The 24873-nt window shown below is 42.4% G+C and overlaps 1 protein-coding gene across 3 annotated transcripts in view; it reads left to right on the top strand.

Annotated features, from left to right (window-relative positions):
- The window catches only part of ADCY2 (adenylate cyclase 2), a 411933-nt gene that overhangs the window by 328764 nt on the left and 58296 nt on the right, over positions 1-24873 (top strand). For all 3 annotated transcript variants that reach the window (XR_016220868.1, XM_051853662.3, XM_051853663.3), the window contains 2 exons: positions 191-288; positions 14139-14223. Coding sequence is in view for 2 of the 3 variants with exons in the window: in XM_051853662.3 (XP_051709622.1) it covers positions 191-288; positions 14139-14223 (183 nt within the window). In the remaining variant the exon portion in view is untranslated. The remainder of the gene's footprint in view (positions 1-190; positions 289-14138; positions 14224-24873) is intronic.

Below are 24873 nucleotides of genomic sequence, written 5' to 3'. Positions count from 1 at the left end.
GGTTTTCTGAACAGCTCCACTCATAAATTGTGGTCTTTGGAAGTCGCTCTTCCCCAGTTCATTGGGAGGGAGGAAGCACTCACTGCCTGAGATGAACAGCCTGCTTCTGCTGCAGTCTGCAAGTTAGGGATGTGCGCAGGGGCTCCTGTCTCAGAGAACGGTCGCTCACGATTTCCTTTCTCTCCCTCAGTACCGAGCCACTGCACTGCCGGCATTCAAGTACTATGTGACTTGTGCGTGTCTCATATTCTTCTGCATCTTTCTCGTGCAGATTCTCGTATTGCCAAAGTAAGTACACACGGTTTCCCACTGGGAGCCTTGCCTATCCTAGCTTCCCATTGGAGCCCAGCTTGTTTAAGGACAGGAGCAGGTGGCAGTTTCCAAAGACAGGGTTCCCATGTCATGGGAGAAGAACTCGGGACCTCAGAGGTTAAGTGGCCCCTTGTTGCTTAGCTATAATCATACTGGATTTTCAAAGCGGACTTGTTGATTCACCTTATGGGGACTTTTCAATGATAAATGTAACTTGCTTGCTTTAATTTTGGTATCTGATAAATGTGGGTCAGTGAGCTGTACCCACAAACAGCACACTTGCCAGATATTGCCTCTAATAATCACGTTATAGTCTTGTATATTCCAAGGGCAAATCTTGTCCTAGACACACCCAGCCAGTGAGTCGGGGCCCAGCTGGCCTCTTCCAGGAGAGACCTGGAGACAGGACAGAATCTGAGCAAGCTGGATTTCATGATGTTCATGAAAAATGCATATTATGGAAAAGCTATGCATGGATTTGCACCAGAATAGACTTATGTTTGTAAATTGCATTTTCCAAAGACTTTGTAAGATCCCGCTGCTTGTGGGGTTCCATAGCTGTCCCCTCGATATCTACTCCTTGTTGGAAGGGGTTCCCATGAGACTTGCCCTCCCCCTGTGAATTAGTGTTGGAGTGCACGGACCAAAGCTGCCTCCCCTCTAGAAGTACAAAATATTCGGTGAAATTTCCCAGTGTATATTTACCAATTTTCCATTAAAAATGTTAACAAGTTGAGCTCCTGCCCAGTGCCAGGCTGAGGGCCAGGAGGGAAGCAGACACAGTCTTACACACTGGTAGAGCAGAGGGTGTTAAAGTCATGTAGGTCAATAAAGGATGGCTCAAGGATGTCACTCCTGGTAGATGTGTCATTCATTCTCCTCCGTCTGCCTATGGGATGAGCATTCCTTCATTCCCTGCATCACAAGCACCACAGGGTCTGTTGCCAATGGAAGGAGTTGGCGTGGGGGTCGGGAACTCCAGGGAAGAGGAGAAGACTTCCAGGGGCCAGGAGACACGTTGCATGGGGTGTCACTGTGTGGAAACCCCATGTCCTGTCTTTGCTGTCATGGCTTTGGGTTTCCTGTCTCTCTGTTGGTTGCATCTTGACGAGGACCTGTGAGAGTGACCGTGCTTCTTCTTTCTCTTGGGTGAGACCCCTGTGAGGCCAAGAGGTCCCCTTTCCCTCTCTGTGGTAGAGGCTGCCATGCAAGGAGCGAGGTCTGCTGCCTTGCATAGTGTGCTTCCAAGACTGGCCTTTCTGCCCCACTGAGACCTCTTGTTCCGTGACTCTGCCCTCATGGTAACATCCTCATTCTCTCCTCTTCTTAAAAACTCCTGACTATGAAACGTTTCAAAGGTAAAGTTCAGAGAGCGATAATCAACATGCCCATGTCCACAATCCAGACTTTGCACGTGTGGATGGTGTGTGATTTACTGCCCTTCAGCCTTCAGGCTCTGGGGCTGGCATTATCTTTGTACCACTGGGGATCCTTCCAACATACAGCATCTGTTTTCATTTATTCAACTTAACGTCCTTCTCTGAATTAGTGGGGCTTTATTCCATTTGTATTTTCATAGCATTTACCAATGTGTGTGGACCGACTTCTATCATCTTAGTTTGTATTTCATTTCTCTTGTGTTCTATACTTTCTAAATAATTAAGTTAAATATTTTATTTTAGTAAGGAAGTATATATATCTATAAAATTGAAAATCACATATATTTTCATAGAGTGCATTTTGCATGAGCTTTTTGAAGACCTCTTATATGCTTTAATTTCAAACTATTTTGCACCAAAGTAAAATTCCTTTGATTTTTCACAAACATTTGGAGTACATAGACTTTTTTCTTTTAATGATTGCCTCTAGAATTTATAGTATATGTGCATATGAATACATATATTCTAATATTCTTCTTGTAATCACTGTTATTTACATTTTAACATATATTCTTAATAAATCTAATCATCATCTCTTATTTTTAACTCTTATTTTTAACTCCAAGTGATAATTATATTCAAAATTTATTTAAATTTGCTCACATTCTTTGCCAGTTTGTTTGGTCATCAATGCATTTTGAGAATGATTCATGTCTTTATTTTCTTTCTCGCTGATGTATATCAGCTATAAATTCTTTTATGGAAGGTCTGTGAATAGCAATAATACCAATGTTTTGTTTGTGCTAAAATAGCTTTATTTGCTTTATTTCACATTGGCTTTTGAATACAGGTTGCATTGGGTATAAAATTGTAGGTAACTTTTCATTTCCCTCATAACATCAGTTTTATGATGATGATGTCCAATTGCAGTCCATCCTCTGTTTTCCTGATAAAATGTCTGCTGTTGGCCTCAGCATTCCTTTATAGGCTGCCTTTCCTCTCTGAGGACTTGTAGGCTTAGTTGTTTGTCTATGTATGGCTTGATATTTGAGTATATTATTTCTAAATTGCACTTCCTCATTTTTTATGCCATATTCTGATCAGTTCCTTTTTCATATTGAGTTTATAATTTCAGTTATTGCTTTTTCATATCTATTTTATAAGGTATCTACATAAAGAATATAGATTCTGTTTTTTCTTTTCCTTAATTTACAATTGTTAAACATATTATATGGAAATACCACTTGTTTCCTTCTGTTAGTTGTGGTTCATAACTACATGAATTCTGCTCTTTCTCTGTCAACCCTATGTCTCCTGTGTTCCCCGTCATTTCATTGTTGAGTCTCTAAACAGTGGAGGTTCAATCAGTGATAATCTCATGTATTCTGAGTTGTAAGAGCATCATTATGGGGTAGGTTTCAGTGTGTCTCCACTGGGTACCTTTGGGGTTCACCACTTCAGCTAATGATATTTTGTTAAATACTTAGGTCAAGGTCCCTTCACTAAATAGGTCATATGAATTTGAGTAGATCTCCCTGCCATGGATTGAGAATTTCAGTTTTCAAAGCTGAATTTTCTACTCATAGCCCTAAACAAATAGTTATACTCCCAGAAGATCACTTGGCTAGTGGACTGAGTATTTGTTTGCTATTTCCTGATGATATAACACTGTATGACTCCTAAATTTGTTCAAGAGCTCAACACTGACATTTCGTGTTACAGCACCAGTACCCAACGTGATGCAATGAGTACTGGGAGCTGGGTCCCTTGGGGGTGATTAGGTTTAGATCAGGTCATGATGGGATTACTCTCCTTTAGGAAGAAACACCATGTGAGGACACAGAAGAAGATAGTTAATATACAAGCCAGGGAGGGCTTTCACTGGGAACCGGATTGGCTGTAACATTGATTTAAGACTTCCCAGCTTCTATGGCTATGAGAAATAAACGTTTGTTGTTTAAACACCCAAACCTGTGGTATTTTGTCATAGCAGCCCAATCGGACTAAGACCACAGGGTAGAATCCTACAGAGTGATTGGTGGTGGTATTTGAACCTGGGTGATCTGGGAAGGTGTCACTGATTAGTCAGCATAGAAACAGAAGTCAGAATGGATTGAGATGGGAGCTATGTGCTTCTGGTAGAAGGCTATTTTGGGTGATGAGAGCAACAGTAGGTTCAGGGGCCAGCAGGGAACCCAGGTGGCTGGAGCTGAGTGAGCCAGGAGATAGTGGGGCAAGATGGTATCAGGGGAGCCCTGAGGACAGGTGGTATCAGGCCTCACAGGCCACTGCGAGGGCTTTGGATTTCATGCTGAGGGTGGTGGAAGACCCTGAGCAGAGGGCATGAGCCAGCTGCACTTTGAAAGTGCCATTCATCGTGTTGCAGGGGCAAGGATGGGCAGTGGTGGAAAACAGAGACAGCTGGGATGTGGTCCCATTCCAGGTACATCATGAAGAGTGATGTGGATGGAACTTGCTGCTGGATTGGATAGCAAGAGTATGAGAAGTTTAACTTTCAGGGCTTCTTTTGTTCTCGGGATTTGGTTGCTGTTGTATTTTTGTTTTTGTTTTTGGATTTTGGGTTGTTTGTCTTAACAATTGGAAAAATGATTGCCATTGCAGAAATGGAGAATTCTGGGGAAGGAATAGGTGGGAGGGATGTGGACACAAGGGGTGAGTGAAAGACATGCACATGTGCACATTATGAGTGTGTGGCACTCCTCAGAGGGAGAGAGTGCGCACCCAGACGTAGGAGGAGGAGCTGGGGTGGAGAGACAGTGCAGGCCTTCAGCACTTGGTAGCATCTAACCACCCAAGTACCAAGAGCAGAAAGAGAAGACTTGCCCTCTGGAGGGGAGCCTTTGACAACTCCAGTCTTGAGTCCTGCTGGCACCACAAAGGGGAAGCTCCACGTGGCCAGAGCATCTGGAAGCTATGCCCTGTTATCAGAAAGAAGCTCCTGTAATAGCAATGAATATTTAAATACCCTTTGCTCTTTCCAACTTTAGTTTTTTTTAACTGAATTTCATTTCATTTGAAGTCCTGTCATTTAAAAAACAGGAATTTTTATTACTTCGTGTGAATGTATAATGAAAAACTGCCTATCTTCATTTTTTTTTTTATCATCTTTGCTGAATACCAGGCAAAAAAAAAAAGTGAACAGAGAGTTGGTGAGAGTCTTGTTGGGGGAGTAGGTGAGGACAGTGAGGGAGGAAGGGGATGGAAGCCATCACACTAAATAAAATTCCAGAGAAAGGCGCCATTTTCTACCCCAAAAATGGCACTTGACAAATGTGACGTTTAGACTTTGGGGCAAATATGGATCTGGATCTCTGCTGAGCTTTTTCTGTGAGAATAAATTCCTGTCAGAACCGTACTATGCAATAAACTGACTGAGGGGGCACAGAAAGGGGAAGGAACCTTATCTCAAACCAGCCTCTCTCATAGCCTGTGACAATTACACGTGATTAAAGAGTCAAAGACAAGCATGAACACTGAAAGGTGCGATTTTTCTCACCTCATGGCAGGGAAATGTCAAATTTCCTTTTCCAGTAGCATCTAAATCAATTATGCTTGTGTGTTTAAAAGAAGCAGCTTTGCAACCAGCATGTTAATTAAAATTGATTAAGTTACACAAACATCTTGCTATGCTTAATGGGCTTGGACATGCTTTTCGGTGAACAGGCAGGATAAAGGGTGGTAATGAAGAGCTTGTGACCAACCCTTACTTCGCCTCTTGGTATTTCTTGTCTCTCGGGGTCTTAGACCCCTAGGACTGCTGTAGTAACACGCTATGGACTATGTGGATTATAAACTTTACAAGTCTATTTCTCACTGTTCAAGAGGCCAGAAGGCAAGATCCCCATGCTGGCATTGCTGGATCTGGTGAGAGCCCTCTCTCGGATTGCAGTCTGCATTTTTGTACCTTCACATGTCAGGAAGAAGTAGCTGGCTCTCTGGTCCATTTTCCTAAGGGCACTAACCCCATTCATGAGGACTGCACCCTGCCAAAGCCCACCTGCACACGCCATCACATTAGGGATTAGGTTGGTTACAAATTTTAAAATATGGATTTTGAAGGGAAACAAGCATGCAGTCCATAATAACCTGGGGAGAGAAGTGCTCATCTGAGCAAGAGTCCTGCATGCCATGGACTCCAGTACTGATCAGTCTCAGCATGAGCCTGTCAGTGACAATTTGAGCCACTGTGGTTCTGAATCTCAGAGCGTGATGCTTTTTTTTTATATATATTCAGGGTCATAGAAGCTACAAATAGAGTTCTACTTCTTCTTTGCAAGTTTGATGTGATGTATTGCCTAGTTATCCTGGCTAGAATCTCCAGTAAAATGCGGGATAGAAGTCTCCAGATCACACAGCCTTTCTAACTCATGACTCTAGGAGGAAAGCACTCAAACTTCACCATAAAATAAGGCATTAACAGTGAGTTTCTCATTAAGGCCCTTTATCAGGATAAGGAAATTCCATTTTATTCATAACCTCTTAAATATTCTAATTGTGAGGTAGTATTGAATTTTGTCAAATGCTTTCTCTGTAACTATTAAAATAATTATGTTTTCTCCTTTATTCTATTGATATTACATTGATTGGTTTTCAAGTATTAAACCAACCTTACATTTCTTGAAAAAAAAAAACAACTTGGTATGTTGCATATAAACCTTTTCATAAGTGGTAGAATTCAGTTTGAAAATATTTTGCTAAGTGTTTTTGTGTCTATACACGAGAAATGTTACATCTTTAGCTTTTTCTTTTTTTTTTTTCTTTCTTTTTTTTTTTTTTTTTTGACAGGCAGAGTGGACAGTGAGAGAGAGAGACAGAGAGAAAGGTCTTCCTTTGCCGTTGGTTCACCCTCCAATGGCCGCCGCGGCCGGCGCGCTGCGGCCGGCGCACCGCGCTGATCCGATGGCAGGAGCCAGGAGCCAGGTGCTTCTCCTGGTCTCCCATGGGGTGCAGGGCCCAAGCACCTGGGCCATCCTCCACTGCACTCCCTGGCCACAGCAGAGAGCTGGCCTGGAAGAGGGGCAACTGGGACAGAATCCGGCGCCCCGACCGGGACTAGAACCCGGTGTGCCGGCGCCGCTAGGTGGAGGATTAGCCTAGTGAGCCGCGGCGCCGGCTACATCTTTAGCTTTTTCGTGATGTCTTAGTATGTTGGCATTAGGATGATGTCAGCCTCATAGAATGATTTAAGAACTACTCCTTTCTCTTTCATTTCCTCAAAGAGTTTTTGAAAAGTTGATATGAATTCTTTAAATGTTTGGGAGAATGTACTTGTGAAGCCATCTGCACATGAAATTTTCTTTAAAGTAATTTTTACTGGTTTGTTTTAAACTACTAAATTGACATTTTCCCTTTTTATATGTATATCTATTAAGATTTCTGTTTCTTATGGAATCAGTTTTGTGTGTCACAGCTTACATGTAAGATGATCAGCTCTGCTTGAATAGGCATTTGTCACACATGCCGCCACAGCAGAAGGAAAACAGTAGTAGCTACAAACACGTACAAACAGCCCTCCAGGGTGCTTTCTGCTGTATCCAACAGATTGTTATAGAATGGCATGAGTCAGATACACTTAGTGTATTCTCAGGCTCTAATATGTTCATTTGTCCTGATCCCAGAGTTTTCAGATCTCTGTCAACTGTCTTCATAGTGAAATAATTATTAATAAAACAACAAATATTGAAATGAATTTTAAAGAACAAGAGCAATTAAAACATTATAATGCATGAATTAGTTCTTTAAATTCTAATTCACAAAATAAATTTGCAAGTAGATTAAATAATTAATATTATTACTAAATATGTTGATTAGGTGCATAAAAACCAATATAATTCATAATCACTTGTCCATTCATGAGAAAATTTAATTTTGACATAAAGCAGATAATATGTAGATATTTGCTCCACAATTCTAACAAAGTAAAATGCTTTGATTTACTTTGAAAGAGAATAAATTTGGAAAAAGTACTAATTATAATTCTTTCCTAAGTTTTTTTAACTATCCACTAATAATGTCATAGTGCCCAGAAAAAGTTTTATATAATTGATAGACTAATGCTTCAATAAAAACAGCATTAATTTCTTCAGACATCTCAAGAAATATAATATAAAAAATTATTTACAGAATGAGGGAAGAGCTGGTAAAATAAATAGGGATGGGATGGTAAAGCAGCCAAGAGATCAGCACAAGAGGAATCTACTACCACCACTAGGTTCATAAGGAAACAGAATGGAGGTGGTGTTTCCAGAAACCCAGACCCCGAGGTCTTCCTGCAATGCCAGAATAAAGACAAGGCTTTCTGCCCAAAGCTGAAACCAAGGTAGGTGGGTTGTCTGATAAGGTTCTGGAATGTTAGAGAAGGCAAGGGTTTCAGACTTTCTGGAGAATGTCCGCTATGTGGAGGGAGAAAGAGAAATGTCCCGGCTGCTCCCAGTCTCCCACTGCTCTTCCCCATTGGCCAATCCTACCTGGAAACAGCTGGCAAAGACTCTGGGAGGTGGAGTCTGTAGAAGATAAATAGACTCGTGTTTGAAAACAAGTCACAGGTTACCAGCACACTTAGTGATCAATTTTCCCAAAGTTGTTGAAATATAGCAGTCTTCAAGGTAGGAAGTTTTATGAACAGCCAGTATAATACATTTAAAGATAACTACATATGACATATTATAGTCAAACTGTCAGAAGCAGAAGAGATGAGGAAGACTTACCTACAACTGAGAACAAAAGACATCACATACAAGAGATCAGATAGATATAGAGAATATGGTTGACTTCTTTTCTGAAACTATGGGGTATGGAAGACAATTGAACATCTTTAAGCCAGTGATATATACTTGATTAACTCTAAATCAAGGATTCCATAAACATATTCCTTTGTACAGTTGAGGTGCAATAAAGACATTCTACAAATAAAATAAATTTGGAGGAATTCTCCAACAGCAAACCTATGGTATTAAAAATGTTGATGGAAATTCCTCAAACTACCAAACAATACCAGAATGAAACAATGGAGAACTCTGAACATGTTTGATGTGTGGGAGCATGAAAAAGACTTTAGCCTTATTTTTTATTAACATTTATAAAAGTCAGTAGTATAATACAAAAAATAGTATCATTTATTAACAATTCTAATGGAGAAAAGAATGGGGGTATTGTAAGGATCTTATATATTTTATATTTGATACAATATTAATGCTAAGTAACTTCTGATAAGACTGCATAGTTTAATTTTTTTTAAGATTTATTTTATTTATTTTAAAGAGAGTTATAGAAAGAGGTAGAGAGAGAGAGAGAGAGAGAGAGCGCACTTCCATCAACTGGTTTCACTCCCCAAATGGCCACAATGGTTGGAGCTGAACCAATCTGAAGCCAGAAGCCAGGAGCTTCTCCTGGGTTTCCCACATGGGTGCAACGTCCCAAGGACTTGGGCCATCCTCTGCTGCTTTCCCAGGCCACAGCAGAGAGCTGGATCAAAGGTTGAGCAGCTCAGACTTGAACCAGCACCATAAGGAATGCCAGTGCTGCAGGCTAGGGCTTCAACCATCTGTGCCACAGCACTCGTCCCAAATTTAATTGTTGAGCAATGACTGAAACATAAAAGATGTACAGGTAAAAAGTCAATTGAATAAGTAAAAAATACTAAAAATATTCAATTAATCAAAAATGGCCATAGAGGAAGAACAGAGAAACAAAAACAAATGAGACAAATAGGAAACAAAGAATAAGATGATTTATTTAAAATCATAGCAACAAATATAATGGACCACACTATGCAAACAAAAATGTGAGATATATAACAGAAAAAGTGTAATATTCACTCATAGGACAGGTCTTCAGTGTTCATGAAAGATGTACATTATAAGAAAAATATGCAGAAATTACTAAAGTGTTCAGATGCATTGACAAACCCACAATCCTGGTTGGGAATGTCAATGCTCTCCAACACTGACAGAACATAAATCAGCCCTTTGGGAATTTCACTAACGCATCAAGCACCATCAGTAGATATGTTTAGAGAACACACTTTGTTATCAGTTAAAAATAAAATAGATTTTATTTTTGAAAGTTCCTATGACATTGTGCAAGTAGAGCATATTTATCACACCCCATTGGAAAAATAGTCATTTAGAAATAATAGAGGCTACCACCTCTGATCAAATCTAATGAAATTAGAAATGATAAGGACCAACCAAGAATAATCTCCTTTCCATGCCTGAAATACTCTCATGGGTTTTTCAGCCAGATCCGAATGCCTTTAGGGCTTATTCTGAGGCCAGAGTGCTATTTAGGACATCTGCCATTCTATGAGTCTGCTGAGTATCTCACTTCCCATGTTGGATCACTCTCCCCTTTATTTATTCTATCGGTTAGTGTTAGCAGGTACTAGACTTGCTTATGTGCTCCCTTTGACTCTTAGTCCTTTCATTATGATCAATTGTGAACTGAAATTGATCACTTGGACTAGTGAGATGGCATTGGTACATGCCACCAAGACACTCTGGCAAAAGATCTCTGTGAGTGAGATCTCAGTGGAAAGAACAGGTCTTCAAAGAAGGAGGTACCTTGCTCTGAAGGGAGGAGAGAACCTCCACTTTGACTATGACCTTGTCTAAACAAGATAAGAATCGGAGAACTCAGAGGGCTTCCATAGCCTTGGAAACTCATGACTGGAGCATAGGGAGATTACTGATGCCATAGACAGGAGTGTCAATTGGTAAAGTCAACAACAGGAGTCACTGTACACTTACTCCTCATGTAGGATCTCTGTCCTTAATGTGCTGTGCATTGAGATTTAATGCTATAACGAGTACTCAAACAATATATTTCACTTTGTGTTTCTATGGGGGTGCAAACTGTTGAAATCATTACTTAATGCATACTAAACTGATCCTCTGTAAAAAAAAAAAAAAAAAAAAAAAAGAAAGAAAGAAACTATCAACTCCCAACTTGACTCTCACTGGGATTAAACATGACAATAGGTCGGATCTGATTTCATCATCATTAAAAAAAAATCATCTATTATTTTTCACTTTATGTTTCTGTGTGGGAGCAAACTGTTGAAATCCTTACTTAATGTATACTAAGCTGATCTTCTGTATATTAAGATAATCGAAAATGAATCTTGATGTGAATGGAAGGGGAGAGGGAGTGGGAAAGGGGAGGGTTGTGGGTGGGAGGGACGGTATGGGGGGAAGCCATTGTAATCCATTATTCGTACTTTGGAAACTTATATTCATTAAACAAATAAAAAAAAAGAATAATCTCCTTATGAAAATTAAAATTCTGACTTCTGAATTACTTTCATGTTAAGAGGAAGTAGAAATTTAAATGATAGATTTTCTAGAAAAGAGTGAATGAATAGCTATAAATCAAAACTGTGGAATTTGGCTAAATTGATAATTTTTAGAATATTAATATCCCTAAGTGCATATATTAGAAAATATAAAGGATGGGAAATAAATTATAATCAAAGAAAATAGCAGTTTAAATAAGTGATTTTTGTTAATGTTGGATCAGAGACTAATAATGTAGAAAATGAATTCAAATTAAAGGCCATAATAATAAAACAAAAAGTCTTTCATTTAGAAGGCAAACAAAACATGCAAAGCTTCAATAGTCTGAGCTAGAGAAAAACCAGAAAAATAACATTAAGCACTGGGAGAAATGCCTTCAAATGTAGAAACTTTTAAAATCGCGAGAGAACATCACATAGAATATTTTACATTTGAAAACCTAAATGAAACACTTGATTGTCAAAAATCAACTCAAGAAATAACAGCAATATTGTGGTAGAGCAGTGGCAGGAGTGCAATTGTGTTGCTTATGTTGCTTCGTAGGGCTACTTTAGAAAAGTTTCTTTTTGTTTTTTTTTTTCTTTTTTCATTTTTTTAATTTAATAAATATAAATTTACAAAGTACAACTTTTGAATTGTTGCGGCTCTTCCCCCCATAACCTCCCTCCTACCCACAACCGTCCCGTCTCCCACTCCCTCTCCCATCCCATCTTCATCAAGATTCATTTTCAATTATCTTGATATACAGAAGATCAACTTAGTATATACTAAGTAAAGATTTCAACAGACTGCACTCACACAGATACACAAAATATAAAGTACTGTTCAAGTAGTAGTTTTACCGTTAATTCTCATAGTACAACATCCATGAACCTAAACTTCTCTTTGGTAAAATGAAATGACAGTAGTGATTACCATTCAGGGTTACTGTGAGAATGCAATGAATGACATGTATAAGCAGTACTTGCCCACAATAAGTACCCTACAGCCACCAGTGTGTGTCATCGTCACCTGCTCATCACCATGACATCACCAGATGGTGTTACGTTGAGCTTGGCCAAACCATCAAGAAGAGATGGATCATTAAACAGTTCCAGACCTAAGAAGAACATCTCTTTCTGAACTCTTCCTCGCTAGGCAGGCTACCCTGACACCAAGAATAAATTAGGAGAACACAAAGTCAAAAGAAGCAGTTAGGGCTCTTTTGGGAAAATGCAGAAGATGGCAAGCCAAAGTTCAGCAGTTGTGTCGCTGTGTTCCCCTCCAGATGAAGGAGTTAGGACAGGAGCCTTTGTCCCTTGAGATATAGACGGCTTCACACTGCCGACCCCTGCACTCTGCCCAAGTAGCAGTCTCGGAGAGTGTCAGGGAAATGATTAGCTTTGGACAAAGAGGTGGGTTCTGAGCGGGAAAGGAACTGGGTTGATGTCTAGAAGGAAAAGGTTCTAGATAGGGTAGGCAAGGGGACACATAGTGCTTACCTCTGCGAGACTGTAAGCAGTCCAAATAGAATACATTTTTACTTACACTCCTTTTTATATCATAATAGCTATCATTGGCCTGGCCCATGGGAATGGTCAAAAATCTAGGTATAAATGTCTCCCAGCAGAGTCTTACTGTTGCTCATAAAGTGCGGACAAATGTTATCAGGCCAGTATTTGAAAGCAGTGGGATCATGTCCAGGAATGACAGCAACCAGTCCATATCTCGGTGAGGTTCGTGTGTTTGATGGGAGCCTGATGTGCGTCCCCCAATGTCATCTCTTATTCTACAGTATCTGAGGTCGTGAGTAGAGCGAAGCCTTCCCATAATGATGTTGTTAGAGGGGTCCACTCTGTGCTCTGATTTCTCTCTTTGCTTCCCTTTCCGTGGGGCTCCCAGCTATGCACGTACACGGTGCTTGCTGCATTGCATCCGGAGCTTCCGTTCCATGTGTCATCACTTCCTTGCTCCTGGTCTCAGTGCCAGATCTCTTCACTGTCTCCTGCCAGTCTTTTTGGCAGGAGGTTGTATTGTGGTTTCAGATGGCATCTGACCTCTCTTGGATGTTCTATTTGAATTTCATCTTTGATTATTACTGTGCTCCATCCAGTTTTATACCTGAAGAATCTGTTCTTAGAGTCAATGAAGTTTTAAATTATTTAATGATTTAAAAGACTTCAAAAACCCATACAGTTCTTGCAGATAAACCCATAACCTGTTGGTGACTGGATCTGTAACTTAGTGGACGTGTTTTTCACATGATCACAGGATACGTTCATGTTCTTTGGCTTGCTTGAGCATGTGAAAGCCACACCCTATGCAATCTTGGGGGAACCTCAGCAAACATTTTGCTGCACCTGTTCTGAGTGAAGTTGCATGTGGTCGGGTGGGATTAGGAGGGTGAAGGATTTGGGTGTCACCACGAGTAAGGGTGTCCCACAAGTTCAAGGTGGCCATCAAGTGAAGCTGCTCTGGAGATTCCAGAATGCTGATGAGCAGGGACTAGGCCACGAGATGTGTGCTGTGGCCAAGTGTACATGAAAGAAGGGACCAGGTGCATTAACAAGACATTTAAAAAGATTGTGCTCCTTCCTTCCTTTTAAGGATTTATTTTATTTGAAAGGTAGAGTTATAAAGAGAGATGGAGAGACAGTAGAAAGAGAGATCTTCTGTGTGCTGGTTGACTCCCCGAATGGTTGCAACAGCCCCATGAGCCTGAAATTCCATCCAGCTCTCCCATGAGGGTGATGCGGCCCAAGCACTTGAGCCATTCTCTACTGCCTTCCCAGGCACTTTAGCAGAGAGCTGGATCAGAAGCAGAGCAGCTGGGACTGGAACCAGTGCTTATTTTGAATATGGGCATTACAGGCGGCAGCTTACCCCCACTGCACCCCGACACCAGCCATGATTGTATTTCTTTTGTAAGGAACAGATGCTTATGAGGAGTGGTAAGGAATCAAACGAGTTGATCAGCTGTAGACACTTTGCTGTAGACCTGGGCTCTGTTTGTTTCAGCTCCATTTTCAGCTCTCAAAGTGGTGGGCGGCAACCCCTATTTAATGAAGCCCTGAGTGGGCCCCGTGGTGCTGGTAGCATCTCAGAGTGACTGCTGCTGTCCACGCGCTGACCTCTCCCTTTTGTTTCCTGGTAGAACGTCCATCCTTGGGATTTCCTTTGGAGCTGCATTTCTCTCGCTTGCCTTTATCCTTTTCGTCTGCTTTGCTGGACAGCTTTTGGTAGGTACTTCAACTGTGGGACTGCTGTGAAAAGTGTGTTCATGTCACGAAACTGATTTCTTGCTTAGATCTTTGAAAAACTGGGTACCAGTTGACTTATCATTTCAAGAGCGACAGCGCTCAGTAAAGAAACATACGCCCTTCAGGTCAACAGACCTGGGTGTAAACTGAGGCAGTTCATACACAAGTAGATGCTGATTTGAAGGTCATTTGAAATGTTGGATGTCACACTGTAAAATCATATTTTTGCCATTTTGTGTCTGTCAACTTTTTATTTTTAATCATCTCCTGTAAGTTTCCAGAGTACCAATAGCAGTGGACGCAAGGGTAATAGGAGACTTTTGGTGTCCAGATAATTAATTTAAACCAAGTAGATCTCTGACATCTGCTTTCAAGATATAAAATTTTAAAATATCTGAAGATAGCAAATGTTAAAATTATTTGTCATTGGTGTATTCATTTAAGCTGATCATAATAAACTCTTATGAGTGAAATGATAGCTCTGGGTATAAGAATTAAATATAAATGTATTCTTGAGTCTAAAGCAAGTGTTGCTAACTGGCCATGGCTCTGTAAATGTCCTGCAAAAGCCAACAGTGGTCAGAAGTCAGCAAAGATAAGTCAGTGTTTGGTTCACTGGAGATGAGTTGATACAGGAGATGCCTCTGAAGCCAGGATTCCAGGGGGTTTGTGGGCACCCTCAGGAGTAGCTTCCAAGATGGTTTTGAATCAGATTTTTAATGTGATAAAATTTATTATACAAAGTTGGAATCATTTTTAAAATATTTGCCAATGGATACGTTTCATGCTCTGCCTGGGGTTATAGGTAGTACTGTAGATATCTTCATGTTTTTAGAACTGTGCTTTGTTCTTCCAGCCACTTACAAAACATGAGCAAAGCAGCAGCCTTGGGTTTGCTGTTCGCTCTCAGGGCAGTACCCGGCCCGTGGGACGCTGGTGCCTTCTGTGACAGCACCGTTATCAGTCTGTGTGGGTCTATACTTTGCATCTGTTCTTCACTGTAATGTCATAGTACCATGACAGTGCATAATACCCTATTAAAACCCTGTCCTTGCTTCAACTCTGAAAAACCATTGTCATGGAGCCCTGGGCCCTCCCCTGTGGTCGAGCCTGATGTGCTGACATCTTTTGGCCAAAACATGAGTGAAAATTCCAAAGCTTTGCAAAGTAGACACCCGGAATCCTACACCTTGGACCTTTTCAAATGTCTATGGGCTGTGTTTTTCCTGTAATAGTTTAGACATTGCAATTGCTTTTGAAAACCCTTCCCAAAGGAGACTGTTGTTTCCGACTTACTTGGATGCACACATAACTTGTTGAATCTCTGAAAATTCCCCGAGGACACTGAGGTTGTGTAAGAAGGGGGCTGGCTGGAGCAGAGGGAGATTACTGATGCCATAGACAGGAGTGTCAATTGCTAAAGTCAACAACAGGAGTCACTGTGCACTTACTCCTCATGTAGGATCTCTGTCCTTAATGTGCTGTGCATTGAGATTTAATGCTATAACGAGTACTCAAACAATATATTTCACTTTGTGTTTCTATGGGGGTGCAAACTGTTGAAATCCTTACTTAATGCATACTAAACTGATCCTCTGTAAAAAAAAAAAAAAAAAAGAAATTATCAATTCCCAACTTGACTCTCACTGGGATTAAACATGACAATAGGTCTGCTCTGATTTCATCATCATTTAAAAAAAATCATCTATTATTTTTCACTTTATGTTTCTGTGTGGGAGCAAACTGTTGAAATCCTTACTTAATGTATACTAAGCTGATCTTCTGTATATTAAGATAATTGAAAATGAATCTTGATGTGAATGGAAGGGGAGAGGGAGTGGGAAAGGGGAGGGTTGTGGGTGGGAGGGACGGTATGGGGGGGAAGCCATTGTAATCCATAAGTCGTACTTTGGAAATTTATATTCATTAAATAAAAGTTTAAAAAAAAAAAAAGAAGGGGGCTGGGTAGATAGTGACCCACCCACTCTGAAAGGCTCCCTTGAGGATCCTTGTCCAAGTTATACAATGCTTGACATGCAGAGAAGCCCAGTTTCACACGTCCCCAGAATTAGTCTCCTGGGCAGAAAAGCCCTGGGCTCTGGCTCTCCTCCTCACCCCCAGAAAGTCCTCTGCAGCCCATTTGTCAGGTTTTCAGGGCAGGAATTGTCATTCCTAGTTCTAATTCTGATTCTAATTCTAATTCAAATAGTTTAGATCATTATGTTGATGCATATTTTCCATTTTCTATTCCAAGGAACCCAGTCTTGGACTTGGGGAATATAGTGTATATTTAGGGTTTCAAGCTGGATTTTTTTTTCTTCCCAGTGTTTAAGTTGTCACATAAAAGAAACACTCAAGTGGAAGCTACAAAAAAAAGAATCTCAAGAAAAACTGCTGCTTTTGTGGGAATGTTTACTCTTTTGTGATCTGTCCCCTTTCAGCTGCCATAGAATCTGACCACCCCACTGCACCTGTCATAGCTCTTGGCCCCACCTGTGCCCCGCTAGAATCTGGAAGGGCCGTGAAGATGATGTCACAATTCCTTTTCCCCACCCCTTCCATTCCTGGGGACTTCCCAGGACCCTGGCACCCACACACCACATGCTAGGAAGTTCTTTTTGCCTGTCATGGCTCAGAAAATTTCAAGGCTATGAAAGAAGTGATGCCTCCCTCCCGCTGAAAAGAAGCCTGTATTGAGAGGCCAGGAAGGCTAAACTTGATGTTGGTCCCTCTTGAACTTAAACTCAAAGGATGCAGGAATGAGTCTCCCCTGAGTGACCAGCAGTAACCCTTGGGTCAGTCTTTGAAATCCTTTTAAAATGCAAGGAGAGATTGTTTGCATTCCAATAAAGAGTTCTTTTTGCTGTTTTAAAACTGTCAGCATCAGACATATCAAGGCACAGCCGATTTAAGAAGCTGTGAGTGTGCTTTGTATCCCACCTTCCAAGCGCAGCCCTGAATGGTTAGTGGGCTCCCCGGGTCTGTGGGTTCCACATGTGCAGGTCCAAACAACTGTAAATCGAAACTTCCACATCTGTATTGAGCATGTGTGGACTTTTTTCTTGTTATTACTCCCTAAGCTATGCTACATTAAAAACTCTGTACGTAACATCTACACTGTGTTAGGCGTTGTCCCTAATCAAGAGGTGAGTTACCAGATACCAGAGGATGGACTCAGTTATATGTAAAAGCTCTGATGTTTTATGTCAGGGATATGGGCATCCCCGAGAGTCCTGGGGCCAATCTCCTGTGGTACCAAGGGGTGGCTGATGTCGCCAATATTCCACAATGGCCACAGGGAAACCTTGCTACCTCCTAATTGCTCATTCCCAAGCTTCTTGGACTCCTTCCATTGTCTGAGGTTTTTATAATGTTTTGTGCTTATTTCTGAATTTAATACTGAGTTGAGGAAAGAATCCCACATACCCCATCCTGAAGGCGTAGATGCCGAAGGTGGTGTGGACGCTAATAATCAAGCGTTAACCTCTGTGTGTGCAGGGTGAGAGCGGAGGTGCAGAAAAGTAAGCTCGGCTGCTGTTTCTCTTCCAAGAGCTTTGCCTCTGTCACCCTCTGTTGTCCAGAAACCGCAACACAGAGAACTCAGACAGCCTTCTCCAGCTGGGCTTAAAAAAAAAAAGTAGGAAACAGTCCACATGGGTCAAAAATAAGGGTGATGATGAGGTGCAGGTTTTTCCCTGTGCAGGGGCGTATTCTGGAACACGGGTCAGGGAATCCCTTCTTTCTGGTCACTGCTCTGTGAGAAGCCAGCCCCGTCCACTCTCACCTGGGTCCTGCCTCGTGCCTCCCCCAGGAGTGCCAGGAGTGCTCGCTCTCCTGCCCCCGCACTGCCCCTTCTCAACTCCTGGGCATGGGCTTGGGCTCAGCAGCTGCTGATTTTTGGGAGACTTCTGGCGGCCTTCGCCAGCCCCTGTGCTGGGTCCTTCGTGCCACGGTTTGTCCTTCATTGTGCATCTCCTTTTGATCCCTAATTATTTTTACGTCGTTTGACTCCTGAACTTGCTTTCCACTGCCCTGCATCACCCCCAAGTCCAGCAGAATGCAAATCACACACACACACACACACACACACACACACACACCTGGGGAACACTCAGAGCTAGGGAACAGGCCCCCCTGGCCATGCCACCACCCCTGACCCCGTGGACGCTGACTCCTATTAGCCAGAGGCAGGCGTGCTAGAAGGAACCGCATCCATCTTCCCTCCTCTGGCTGTGAAACTGACTAAGGAGGAGCAGTGAGTCGGGGCCTTTGCCACCCCGCCTGGAACGTATTCACCACCTGCACCCTGATACCTCGGCTGGGAGACACGTGAGCTGCTCTCTCTGTAGGAAAGCGTCCTGTACCTTCACCAACCAAGGCTGAAGAGGCCGCCTCTCCTCCTTTCCCCTGCCAGCGGGTCAGGCTTGCTGGCTTGTAGCATCACGTGTACCTGTCGATGGAGAGCCCTCCAGGGAGTTCGCTTCAGCCTTGCTTTGTGCTTTGCAGTCGTCAGGCGCATGGTGCACAGGGTTAATGTTTGCTGTCAGAAGGCTGGAAACAGTGCTGCGTTGCACTCCTATGCAGGTCCCTGGCCCCACTGTGCAGAGCACACCCCACCGCCATCCTCACACAGGTTCAACTTCGTCTGAAGCTCTGACCTAAGCCCCCGTGCTCCGCCTCGGGAGGACCTCCTGGCCTGCAGGCGTCTGCGCCAGTCCTCCTGTGTCCTCTGCTTTCAGAGCAGATGCTAGTCAGTGTTGCAGAACCATCAGCCTCGAGCTGAAAGGGAACACGAGGATCACCTTGTCCAGCTAAGGGCAAGGCTGAGCACACGCGATTCCAGAGTCGCCGCGTTTAAGTGAGCTTCCAGCTCTGCGCGTTTGGAATCCAAGCTGCACCCTACAAAAACGAAAAGCATTGTCGTCAGCTCTTTTGAGGATGCAATGGAGCCTTCAGAGCAGTCTCGAACGTGGTGACTGCAAATCCTGCACAGACATCCTGCCTGGGGACAGGCGTCTTCAGAACCACGCTGCTTACGGCCAGGTAAGATCCCGTGAACGGGTCTGACTCCAGCCTCATGACGGTTTACAATCAGTAAACATGGAGTTGAAGACGACAGCTTTCTCACATCAGCACCTGGCCTGTGACAGCTCATCTATCCTCACAAGAGCCCCTGGAAGCAGAGGCCCACAGACTCTGTGAGTCTTGCCCAGTGATGAACAGCAAGTCGATGTCCAGAGGCAGGTGTCACAGTCAGCAGGTGTCATGGTCAACTTGTGTCCGGGTCAGCAGATGGGTGACCCAGCCTTAGGCAGGGGCATCCCTGCTTATGAAGGTGAACCTGGTGGCACTGAGGTGGTCTTGTGTGACGACTGAGTGCCCAGTAATCAAGCTCTCCTTACCCTCTGGTCTGGTTTCCCAATATACATACATCCTGGAATTCTCAGGCCAGTTTAATTGAAGTTGGGTTCTGGGCAAAATGTAACTCTATATTAAAATATCCTTGATAAAATGAAAGTGAAAAGCTTAATTTATAATTGGATTTAGACTTTAAAATAGTCTAACCATTAATAATTATGCTTTGTGGGAGCTGGCGGTTTGGTGCAGCAGATAAAGCCACACCTGCAGTGCTGGCATCCCATAGGGGCACCAGTTCAAGTCCTGGCTGCTCCACTTCCCATCCAGCTCCCTGCTAATGGCCTAGAAAAGCAGCAGAAGACGGCCCAAGTCCTTGAGCCCCTGCATCCACATGGGAGACCCTGAAGAAACTCCTGGCTTCCAGCTTCGGATTGGTGCAGCTCCAGCTGCTGTGGGCTATTGGGGAGTGAACCAGCAGATGGAAGACCTCTCTGTCTCTCTCTCTATGACTCTGCCTCTCTGTAACTCTGCCTTACAAATAAATAAACAACAAAAAATAATAATTATGCGTTGCGAATGTTTCCATGTATGTGAAAGTCCTTGAGAGTGTTTTCACTTGTATTTTATTTTTTATTGAAAACAATATTTTATCTCAGTAGAAACTGAGACTACAAAAAGAGATTCGAGGTCAAATTTTGTTATAATTGCAATTTAAAAATTCTGTCACTGTGGTGATAATTGTAATAAGTACACCTTTACTGTCAGATTGAACTTTCTGACATCACTGTGACAAATACAAACAAGTGACTTGAACCAGAAATACCACCGAAAGGAAAAAGACAAAAACAAAACAAAACAAAAAATTGAAAGCATCTTTAGAACCATTATCCCAGGCAGAGTAAATGAAAATGTTAGAAAATGTCGGAAGAAATTTCCCCAGCGTTGTCACCTCCTGCTGTGTATGGCAGAGATAATGTGACGCCAGCCCACCAGCCTCGTTCCAGGAAGAGAGAGAAGCAAGAACACGGAGGTCATCTTGGGAGAGGAAAAGTAGGTCGTGCACCTGCTCAGAGAAAAGCCGCCTCCCCCACAGGACTGTTCCCCTGGAGTCTGTTTTCTCTAATGCCATTGTACCTCCGTGAGTTTTCTTTCGGGGAGAGTTTGCCTGGTGTCCTCTTACCCACCTCCGTCTGTTGCAGCCTTTGCTTCTCATTATGTAGGCTCTGGGTGTGTCTCGGGTGAACAGCATCTAGCTCCATGTTATTTTCTCTGATCCAAAAATCTCTGACTTGAAAGTCCACACGTTTACATGAATCATAATTACAGCTGCAGCCCCGTTTTGCTTTTTAACCCACTGGGCCATCTTTGCTTCTCCTTTTCTTTTCCTCTCTTGCCTTCTCTTTCACTCCCTTCAGTGACTTGGAAGTCATATATTTTACTCATTTTTTTAGCTATTGCCATACAACATGTAACATACATGTGATTAGCAGGGTGCACTAATTCTCTGTCCTTTTGTTGACCAATCCAAGAATCATTCCCTCCTAGCTCCCCGATAGTGTTGTTTACATTTTTCTGTTTAAATTTCTCAGTTTATTCACCATTATCATTATTCTTGTTGTTGACTGACAATTTCTTTGTCCCCTCTTCTTCCCAAATACCAGGTCATTGTAGCCATGCTACTAAACCGCTTCCTTTTGTGCTCCTTTCCATAACACCTTGTGTATAATATTCCCACTCAGTTTTTTTTAACTTTTATTTAGTAAATATAAATTTCCAAAGTACAGCTTATGGATTGCAGTGGCTTTGTCACCCCATAACTTCCCTCCCACCCGCAACTCTTCCATCTCCCACTCCCTCTCCCATTCCATTCACATCAAGATTCATTTTCAATTATCCTTGTGTACAGAAGATCAATTTAGTATATATATTAAGTAAAGATTTCAACAGTTTGCACCCACACAGAAACACAAAGTGTAAAATACTGTTTAAATACTAGTTATGGCATTAATTCACATTGAACAACACATTAAGGACAGAGATCCTACATGAGGAGTAAGTACACAGTGACTCCTGTTGTTGACTTCACAAATTGACACTCTTGTTTGTGGCGTCAGTAATCACCCTAGGCTCTTGTCATGAGTTGCCAAGACTATGGAAGCCCCCTGAGTTCACCAACTCTGATCTTATTTAGACAAGATCATAGTCGAAGTGGAAGTTCTCTCCCCGCTTCAGAGAAAGGTACCTCCTTTTTGATGGCCCTGTTCTTTCTACTGGGATCTCACTCAGAGTTCTTTCATTTGGGTGGTTTTTTTGTTTTGTTTTGTTTTGTTTTGTTTTGTTTTGCCACAGTGTCTTGGCTTTCCATGCCTAAAATACTCTCGTGGGCTCTTCAGCCATACCCAAAAGCCTTAAGGGCTGATTCTGAGGCCAGAGTGCTGTTTAGGACATCTGCCATTCTATGAGTCTGCTGTGTATCCCGCTTTCTATGTTGAATTGTTCTCTCCTTTTTAATTATATCAGTTAGTATTAGCAGACACTAGTCTTGTTTATGTGATCCCTTTGACTCTTAGACCTATCAGTGTGATCAATTGTGAACTGAAATTGATCACTTGGACTAGTGAGATGGCATTGGTACATGCCACCTTGATGGGATTGAATTGGAATCCCCTGGCACATTTCTAACTCTACCATTTGGGGCAAGTCTGATTGAGCATGTCCCAAATTGTACATCTCCTCCCTCTCTTATTCACACTCTTATATTTAACAGGGATCACTTTTCAGTTAAATTTAAACACCTAAGAATAATTGTGTGTTAAGTAAAGAGTTCAATCAATAGTATTAAGTAGAACAACAACAACAAAAAATACTGGCTGACGCCATGGCTCATTAGGCTAATCCTCCACCTGCAGCGCTGTCATACTGGGTTCTGGTCCTGGTTGGGGCGCCGGATTCTGTCCCAGTTGCCCCTCTTCCAGGCCAGCTCTCTGCTGTGGCCTGGGAGTGCAGTGGAGGATGGCCCAAGTCCTTGGGCCCTGCACCCCATGGGAGACCAGGGGAAGCACCTGGCTCCTGGCTTCGGATCTGAGCGGTGCACCGGCCGCAGCGTGCCGGCCACAGCGGCCATTGGAGGGTGAACCAACGGCAAAGGAAGACCTTTCTCTCTGTCTCTCTCTCTCACTGTCCATTCTGGCTGTCAAAAAAAAAAAAAAAAAAAAAACTAAAGGGGATAAAGTATTAAGTTGTTCATTGACAGTCAGGACAAGGGCTGATCAAGTCACTGTTTCTCATAGTGTCCATTTCACTTCAACAGGTTTCCTTTTTGGTGCTCACTTTCATCGATCAGGGAGAACATACAATATTTGTCCCTTTGGGACTGGCTTATTTCACTCAGCATGATGTTTTCCAGATTCCTCCATTTTGTTGCAAATGACTGGATTTCATTGTTTTTACTGCTGTATAGTATTCTATAGAGTACATATCCTATAATTTCTTTATCCAGTCTACTGTTGATGGGCATTTAGGTTGATTCCAGGTCTTAGCTATTGTGAATTGAGCTGCAATAAACATTAAGGTGCAGACAGCTTTTTTATTTGCCAATTTAATTTCCTTTGAGTAAATTCCAAGGAGTTTCCTGCTCAGTTTTGATGTTTAAGGAATTCTTCATTTTCTCTTCCTTGTGATAATATACAATAATTTTCCCCAAGATTTTGGAAATATGATTCCATATATTCCTGACCTCTGCTGTACAGAGGAGGAGTCTGCTGTCTGCCTAATTGCCCCTTAACAGATAATGCCTTTCTCCGGGGCTGTTTTTGTAGGATTTCCTCCTTGTGGGTAATAGATGCCTGGTGTTAAAGTGTAAGTTTAATTCATTTTTCCTGTTTGAGACTCAGTTTGTCTCCTCAGTCACAGACTCCTATCCTTCTCTGGCTCTGCAAGACATTGCTCCGTGTTGCTTTCGGTTTTGTCTCTTCTCTGGTCTTTCTGCTCTGTTCTCAAACATTTCTCAGACTATTGAAACACGGCATTGCGACTTCTGCCTCAGCCTCCCCTTTCTGTTTTTCGTCTCTTTATCCTCCTGTGTTGTTTTCTGGGTAGCTTTCTGAAGTCTATCTGTTCTCTTGACCACGGTATTGAATTTTAAATTTTCAACATCTAGTTTTTCATCTCTAGAGAGTTAATGTGGCCCACTTAATTGTATCCATGAAATACATGAAATTGATTCTTTATATTAATAAAAAAATTTAACGTTCCTGCTGTTTTAACAACTCAATAATTCACTGTTTAATATAATCACTCTTTTATTAACTTCCTTAATCTTATTTTTAGCCTGTGTCAGATCAGGGTGTTATCTGCAGATCCTATGGTGCGAACTGTACTGTTATGTCGGCTGCCTCTTCCTCATGTGGCCCGTTGCCTTAAGTGGCCATATTTTTCCTTTTTTGTTGTGAGCTTGTGTCCTGTAGGAACTGCCCTGACCCCAGCTGGGATGCCCTGGGCTCTGGGATATGAAGTATCCCTCACAAGCAATGTTGGTCTTACTTCTGCCAGAGCTCTGGTTTTTCACCTGATTGATAATCCCTCAAGGAACAGGCAGCTGGCCTGGTGGTTAACATACACTTGGGAAGCCTGCATCCCATTTTGGAATGCCTACTTTCAAGTCTCAGCTCTGCTCCCAGTTCCAGTTCACCACTAAGGTCCACCCTGGAATGCATCAGGGGATGACTGAAGCAGTTTCGATCCCTGCCACCCATGTGGGAAAACAGGATGGAGTGGCCAGTTCTTGGCTTCAGCCTGGCCCAACCCTGGTTATTATGGGCATTTGGGGAGTAGACAAATAGACCAGAAGATGGGATCCATCTCTTCTTCTCTCTCTCTCTCTCTCTCTCCCTCCCTCCCTCCCTCCTTCTCCCTCCCTCCCTCCCTCCTCCTCTCTCACCCTCCCTCCCTTAAAATAATTAATGTTCTTGAAAAATTAGCCCCTCAATCTGGGATTCTTCTTAGTAAGCAGAGAATATAATGTCTAATCCAACACCTCTATTTGGCATTTAGACTTATTGACAGAATAAGTCAATATTTTCCGGAACCAATGAGTGGGATTCTTTTCAGCTCTGCACACGACATGGGCTTTCTTCAGGGGTGTCACCGTAGCTGCCTGCCTTTTACAGCATTCCCTTCCTGGCCCATAGCCTGTGCCCTGCTCCAGAACTCTCCCGGCCCACCCCACAGCGCAGCCCTGTCGTTTGTTTCTGTCCCCTGGTAATTTCTCTC

This window comes from Oryctolagus cuniculus, chromosome 14 (assembly GCF_051225735.1).
Source record: "Oryctolagus cuniculus isolate XC-2025 breed Fujian yellow rabbit chromosome 14, ASM5122573v1, whole genome shotgun sequence".
Classification (NCBI taxonomy): Eukaryota; Metazoa; Chordata; class Mammalia; order Lagomorpha; family Leporidae; genus Oryctolagus; species Oryctolagus cuniculus.
This window is presented reverse-complemented; position numbering and strand designations above follow the sequence as displayed.